Source organism: Gadus macrocephalus, chromosome 18 (assembly GCF_031168955.1).
Source record: "Gadus macrocephalus chromosome 18, ASM3116895v1".
Taxonomy (NCBI): domain Eukaryota; kingdom Metazoa; phylum Chordata; class Actinopteri; order Gadiformes; family Gadidae; genus Gadus; species Gadus macrocephalus.
The window spans coordinates 2,160,863-2,168,362 of record NC_082399.1 but is presented as its reverse complement, the minus strand read 5'-3'; the positions used below and the strand labels follow the sequence as shown (position 1 = coordinate 2,168,362).

General features: G+C 50.6%; 1 protein-coding gene across 1 annotated transcript in view; it reads right to left on the bottom strand.

The window, feature by feature from the left end:
- The window catches only part of dnah9 (dynein, axonemal, heavy chain 9), a 145,984-nt gene that overhangs the window by 16,540 nt on the left and 121,944 nt on the right, over positions 1–7,500 (bottom strand). The window contains 1 exon segment of the mRNA XM_060037597.1: positions 4,509–4,736. Within this exon segment, the coding sequence (XP_059893580.1) occupies positions 4,509–4,736 (228 nt within the window).

The following is a 7,500-nucleotide window of genomic DNA, read 5'->3' as shown; positions in this document are numbered from 1 at the left end:
TGGCCCACACTCCCATTAAAACTTAGGCGTAGAGCCCAAGCAGAAGCAGAACTTTTTCTTGGGTCCTCGTCGTCACAGCGGAAGGCATTCTAAATCCCACGCGGATTACCTCATTAGGGCTGCTGAAGTCGATCAGCTGACAAACAACGCTAGGCGGGATCAACAGATCCCATGCCGGAAAAAAAGCCTTATGGCAATCTATACAAGCACGCGCTATGAGTTTTGCTGTTTGGAGGCCTTAAAGGGGTAGATCAGGATTCGGGTGTTTTCGCCTGCCTGACCGTTTTTTTGCAGCCCGGATCAGTGATCCCTTGTTCGTACCAGACACCAGTGAGCATTAGCACACTGATGCGAGTCCTCATGCTACAGAGCATTAGCTCCACAACTCAACTCAAAACGCCTTCAAAACATTGCAAACATGAACACGATTTAAGTGTGCATATCCGTAATGAACCACGCTACAAAGACGGACTTCCAGAAATAAGAATTCAGCGTTCTGTTGTGGTGACTAAAGCAGTATTTCCTCCTGATTCTGAATCGCCGTGTCTTCCTCCGGCTGGGCGATGCATGAGCCAGATAGCCCCGACAATAGGAGGGGGAGGAGCCTCGGGCCTCTCTGTAGTCGTGTGCGTCACAGAGAGTGGCGCAGTACGGGGTCCTCTGGCCCCGCGTCTGTTGCACCGCTCAGAGTAGACGCCTCCTACGATCCCACATGTAAGCACACACACACACACACACACACAGGCAGGCAGCGCACACACACACACAGCATCCATGCATACACACACACACACACAGGCAGCGCACACACACACACACACATTTGTACGCACAAACACAAGCAGGCAGCACATACGCACACACAGGAACCATACACAGAAACACACACAGCACACTCACACACACCGCACCCATACACGCACACACACACAGCACACACACACGCACACACACACAGCACCCATGCACATGCATAAAACACAGCACACCAAGGCACACACGCAGCACACACACACACACACACACACACACACACACACACACACACACACACACACACACACACACACACACACACACACACACACACACACACACACCCACCAACCCACGGCGGGTGTCAGGCTCTGGGAGACGTCATTAATATTCTGTGCGGTGTGTGGCTGCTAAGCGCCACGCCTGCTCTGGGAGGAGAAGCATCACCTCGCTATTCACAACCTGCCGTCCGGGAGGGAGCGGTACCCTAAACCCAGAGACAACACGCTAACACACACACGGCAGAGCCCTGCACACACACACAAACAGGGACAGACTTAAGCTTAAGTACACATGTACAGACACAAACACAATACAAACACACAAACACTTGATAAAGCACTTTGGTGTCTCCGTGAAAGGACCGGATCCAGACTCCACACACAGAACCGCAGAGTGTTCACAGGACTTACTGCACAGACGGAGGCCAAGGTTATGTTCTCTGAGCATCAGAACACAAAAACAAAAAACACACAAAAGCACACCGACTTTTGTCTGTGTTCAATTCACAAGGATTTTTAAATGAACTAAGAACGCTTGAACGTAGAGAACTTATACCTCACATCTCCCACATGATGATTAGGAGAGTTCACAGTTTGAATCTAATTCTTGTTGTGGTAAAAAAGTTAGGACTACATCCAGTCCCCAAAGTCCAGGAGGACTCCTCTATTACGTGACGAGTGGCTCCCGGAGATAGGAATTGACACTGGGGGTTTCTGCGAGCGCTGCCGTAAAGGTCGAGAGGAAGGAAACTGTGATTGCAGTGGCTTAGCATCGGCTTTGGCCAGGTGGGTGGGCCATTACGCGCCGTTAGCCTAGCATTGATTAGCTTCACAGAGTACACATGTCGGGGACATTCGAGCAACCCCACCCACACTCACATCCCACGCACACAAACAAATACACAGACACTGACACACACACACACACACACTCGCACATACGAAAACACCAGCCTTATCAGCAGTAAGATGGGCATCATATCCCCCAGGATTGTTGCTAAGCTACTTGTGTGTGTGTGTGTGTGTGTGTGTGTGTGTGTGTGTGTGTGTGTGTGTGTGTGTGTGTGTGTGTGTGTATGTGTGTGTGGGGGTAAACACAGTGTGGCAGTAGGCACACGCAACAATGCGCAGAGGTAATGGGGTGTCTACCAGGGAGCCCAGCAGCTTAGCTTAGCGGCGTGCGGAGGGATGGCGGACACACACCTAATCCATTGTAACAATAGGGCTAGGGGGTTCGCTGTGAAGGGCTTATAGAACGTTTGGGAAGTTTGATACGGCAGTGCTACCGCTGCCAACGTCACCACACACAAACACGCACACACAGTGACTCAAACGCACAGACATTCAGACACCTACACACAAACACTCACTCACACACACACACACAATCACATACACACAGACCTCCATTCACAAAACAAAAAACACACAAACACAAAAACACAGTCACTAGCCGAAAAGTCCTTGAAAATCCCCTAGAACCTGCCAAGAATGAAGAAAAAGAAAATACTCTGTCGTTTTTACGTAAACACGGAAATCACCACGCACCTGGTGTCCTCCACACGGTCAGACACACCTCCGGCCATGGGCGGGGATGATACCTGGGGCCTCGGCAAATTGGCGAGTGGATAACAAACCCACAGAGAAGATTGCCGCGCAACGCTTTGAGCCGAGGCAGACGGGCGCCTCCGAGGAAAATAACAGCCTGCCTCGAAAAAGTTTGAGGTGGCTTACAACCGCTTAAACCGCGGGCCGGGGGGCGCGGCGTATGATTGGGGTCAACGGCACGCACTCAAGTTTGATCTCTGACCCGCCCCCCCCCCCATGCATTGTGGATTCTTCCTCAGAGCTCTCTCGCACAATTCAAGGCTACCAAGCTAGCCGCAGTCAAAACGTCGACAGCGCGACGCGCGACGGGATCGGTGGTTCTGGTGAGCCTAGATGAAAAACCTCTCTCTTGTTCTGCTCTCATAAGAAGGACCGCAATGAAGTTATCGAGCTCCGCACACAAATTAGTATAACTCTCTGTCGTTTCACAATTGGAAAAGGGAAGTGAGGACAGTTGCAACATGCGCCGTCTACTCAGCTAATTGTCAGACGTTGTTTACCCATTATTTCGCGGCTTAAGTTAATGAAATATTGGATTTCTCGCAAATTAATAAACGAGCGAACCTAACCCCCTTTACTTTTGATGACTAAAGCTACGCAGTATTTCTTTTTAATCGCGTCGAATTTGCAACCATGGATACCGCGGTTGGATTTGCTTTGATTGCTTTCAAGCTGACATGTAAGTGGCCTCGAAATAAAAAGTTTGCAGTGGAAAGAATAAATCAATTGCACAACAAAAGGTGTTCGTCGACGGCGGCCCACTCCCGTGGCCGTGTCGACGTGGCCGGGGGTCCGGGGTAATAAAACAACACTGCCGCCATCGTCCCGTCAGCGCCACGAAGCGCATCACACCCCCCCTTTTCTTTCGCACGCTGAGAATCACCGACAAATTGACAAAGGATGACATCGTTGTTTGTGAGTGCGAGCGTTGAGCGGACGTCATGGGGGCCTTCCCCCCCCCCCCCCCCCCCCGTCGAGCGTTGAAGCTCTGCGATTGTTCGGTTTCGGACGAGGCCGTCGGAGAGAGCTCCGCAACGCACGCGCTCACTTTGGAAGGCTTTCCGTCCTTTGTTCCGATCCCCTCTTCTGCAGCCGACTGCAGAAGAGGGGATGGAGTGCTCGTTAAATCGGGGAGCTCCCGCTGGGAACACGAGACGAGCTGCCCCCCTCAACGTTGCCAGTGTTTCCCTGTGTACCGGTGGAGTCAGAGCGTTGAAAGCCGGCCTAGCTCGTACGCTACCCAGGTATCCTTCAGGCGGAGCTCATAAAGTTCAAACAGATTCGACTTTGACCCCCCCGGTTTGAGCTGACCTCTTGAAAGGCGTCCAATCGGATCACAGCGTTTATTCGCGTTCTAAACTCAACGGAATCTAAATGCCAATGGCCTTTATCTTTATTTCTGAACTCAAAGGCATGTTTTATCAGTAATGAGCTCCCACCTGTGAGCTGCTACATTCTACCCAACCTAATGTCAGGCTCCTAAGGCTCTCCCAATAATAATAATAATATAACCAATACATTTATAAAGCACTGATGCATTAGTGCAGCAGAGCAAAGTGCCTCGCATTCAAACAACACAATCAAGCTAATTATAACAGCTAACTAGCAGAGCAGGGCTATGAGACCGCATAAACTAAATGTCCTATTTTCTGGTCACCTGTCTGTCTGTCTGTCGAGTGCGTGCGTGCGTGCGTGCGTGCGTGCGTGCGTGCGTGCGTGTGTGTGTGTGCGCGCTTTTAGCGTGCATGCGTTTGTGCGTGCGTGCGTGCCTGCGTATGTGTATGCTTGTGTGTGTCTCTGTGTGTGCATGCGTGCGTGCCTGCCTGCGTCCGGGCGTGCGTGTGTGCGTGCGGCCCACGGTACCTGGTTGAAGTTGTCCAGGGCCTTGTGCAGGTTGGCCTGCATGCCGGTGGGAGGCTCGTTGGTGATCTTGATGGAGTTCTCCAGGATGCCCGACGGGACGATGTGGCCGTCCCGCGTGGAGGCGGGCTCGGCGCTGACGAACACCCGGAAGTGGGCGTGGCCGCCGTCGGCGTGCTGCTCCAGGAGCTTCTCCAGCATACCCAGCCAGCGAGCCACCAGGTGGATGTTCTGAGGCCACGGGGAGGGGGACACACACACGTACACGCACACACGCAGGCGCATACATACACACACGCCCAATGACACAGACACAGACAGACACACAAACACACACACGCCCAATGAGACACAAACACAGACACACAAACACATTTTGTTATTGAAAAATCTGGTTCGATGTGGTACTTAAGAAACTCATAAATGTCTTGTTAATGATAAAAACGAAATTGTAAAGTACATCGACGACAAGTCATCCCGCGTAATAAGTCAAAGAAAAATAAAAAGGAAAACGTTGCGTGAAGAAGCAATTAAAACGGGGGGTATTCTCCCGCTCGTCGCCGGGGCGATGAGATGGCAGCAAATTAAACGCTACACAGCGGTCAGAGGGGCTCTAGCCGCCGCCGCCGCCTCACGCTCACGGCCGTGACAGTTCCCAGGCGCTGATCTGGCCTCAATTACCATTACCATTTATTTCCTTCTTTTATTTTTTCTGTCCCCCCCCCCCCCCTCGGTGAACATTCCTGCTTCAATACAGTACCGGCAGACGTTGCTCAACAAGTAAGCTCGGATGGGTTCAATTTGCCAACTCAAACGCCTCGACAAAGAGTGTGTGTGTGTGTGTGCGTGTGCGTGCGTGTGTGTCCGAGTGTGCATGCGTACGTGCACGTGTGTGTAGGGGTAATCCTGTGAATGATAAGCAGTGAGCCAGGCCCCTCAACCACCACGCCGACCACCAACAGCCTCACCAGCACCAGCACCCCCACCCCCACCTCCATCTCCATCTCCCCAGTACCCGTCACGCGGGGCTGCCCGCTCCCTAAATCTAATTAGGCCACTAATAACTCCAGTCATTAATTCATAAGCCTCTTTGCTTTCTCATTTCCCTTTGCACTCCATATTTAATCTCCCTTGTGAAAGAAGACCCCCCCCCCCCCCCCCCCCACCCCCCACTCTCACCCCCCAAAACGAGATGCCCGCAGTGGGAAAACGATGGTCTGTTTCGGTCGAGGAGTTGCGTCTGTTGTACATATATAACAATTACAAAAATAACAGTTTGTTTAAAGGGTTTCGTAAGAGGCCGTTCGGGGTAATTAAGCGGTTGAAAAACCAGTTCAGTTTTAATTATTTACCTTTTCTTTACCTCACGTTGTCCTTAGAGCACAGACGAATGGTTTACAAATGAAAAGTTCAGAGTAATTCTCCGTAGGAACTCCCCTCTCCTGGCATGTAAATAGTTTCACAATAAAGGCACGCCGCGAGGAGACAATGAGAGTGACTGCCGCAGATCTTGTCACTGTAATGAAGCCATTCATCTTGTGGCAAGGGAGGGTGAGAGACAACTAGAGAGACAGAGGGAGAGAACGAGAGAGAGAGAAATGATGAGAGACAAAGAGAGAAAAAGAGAGACGGATGATGAGAGAGAGATTATTGCGAGAGTCGGACGGAGAGGGGGAGAGAGAGAGATCGATAGAGATCGGGGGAGAGAGGATGAGAAACAGAGGGTGAGCGAGCGACGGAGAGGGGGAGAGAGAGAGATCGATAGAGATCGGGGGAGAGAGGATGAGAAACAGAGGGTGAGCGAGCGAGCGAGCGAGAGAGAGCGAGAGCGAGAGCGAGAGCGAGAGCGAGAGCGAGAGAGAGAGAAAGGGCAGCTTGCTACAGGCTGACTGACAAAACAACTATCCTTACATCATTATATTATACTACGCTTACCCAATTATATGAAACTACTTAAACTGGAATACTATACTATCCTTGCACTATTACCTTAACTCTACATTGTATTATACTATCCTGACACACTAACCTGGCTAATAACCCATCGTAGCTTTTTGTTTATCTATACTATTTTATGTTAATCCAACTTTAAGGTGCCACATTATGTGTTTTGTGGGATCCCCCTCCCCGATAAAGACCTCGTAGCCCGTCTGATGACTACCCTGATACTACATCAAAGAGTCACCTATTTGCATAATAATATAAAAGTTGAATCTAAAACCCATTAGAAGACACCACTGGCAAGGTCTTTGAGGCATGGCTGGCGTTGGAGACCCGAGGCAGGGCGCAGCGACGAAGCACGCACATCACACACAATTTACATAAATACACACACACACGCTTAGCCTCGCACACATCCAAACGCGTGTACACATTACAAAGCCCGAAACACACACACACACACACACACACACACACACACACACACACACACACACACACACACACACACACACACACACACACACACACACACACACACACACACACACACACACACACACACACACACACACACACACACTTCCTCAAGGAAAGGTCTCGGAGAGTGCGACACAGCTGGGGTCCTCCATTCAGCAGACCCACGGCAGTGCACACACACACACACACACACACACACACACTCAAACACACACCGAACCCCCACACACATGCATGCACGCACACCCACCCACACACATACAAACACACACAAGCACAAACCCATAAAAATAAAAAAAACACACACACACACCGCACCCCCACACACAACCCCACACACATACAACCATATACACACACCCATCTACACACACACCCCAACCCCCCCCCACACACACACACACACACACACAACCACAAGAGTATGTACATTTGTATGATGAATACGTTTTGACATTATCGGTCCGAAAATGCTGACGGGCCCCAAAAACATAATTAATAACCTCCTACTCAGGTTCCCTCCTTCCTTCACAGGTTAAATTGCGAATCAGTTATACAACATAAATAAAACATG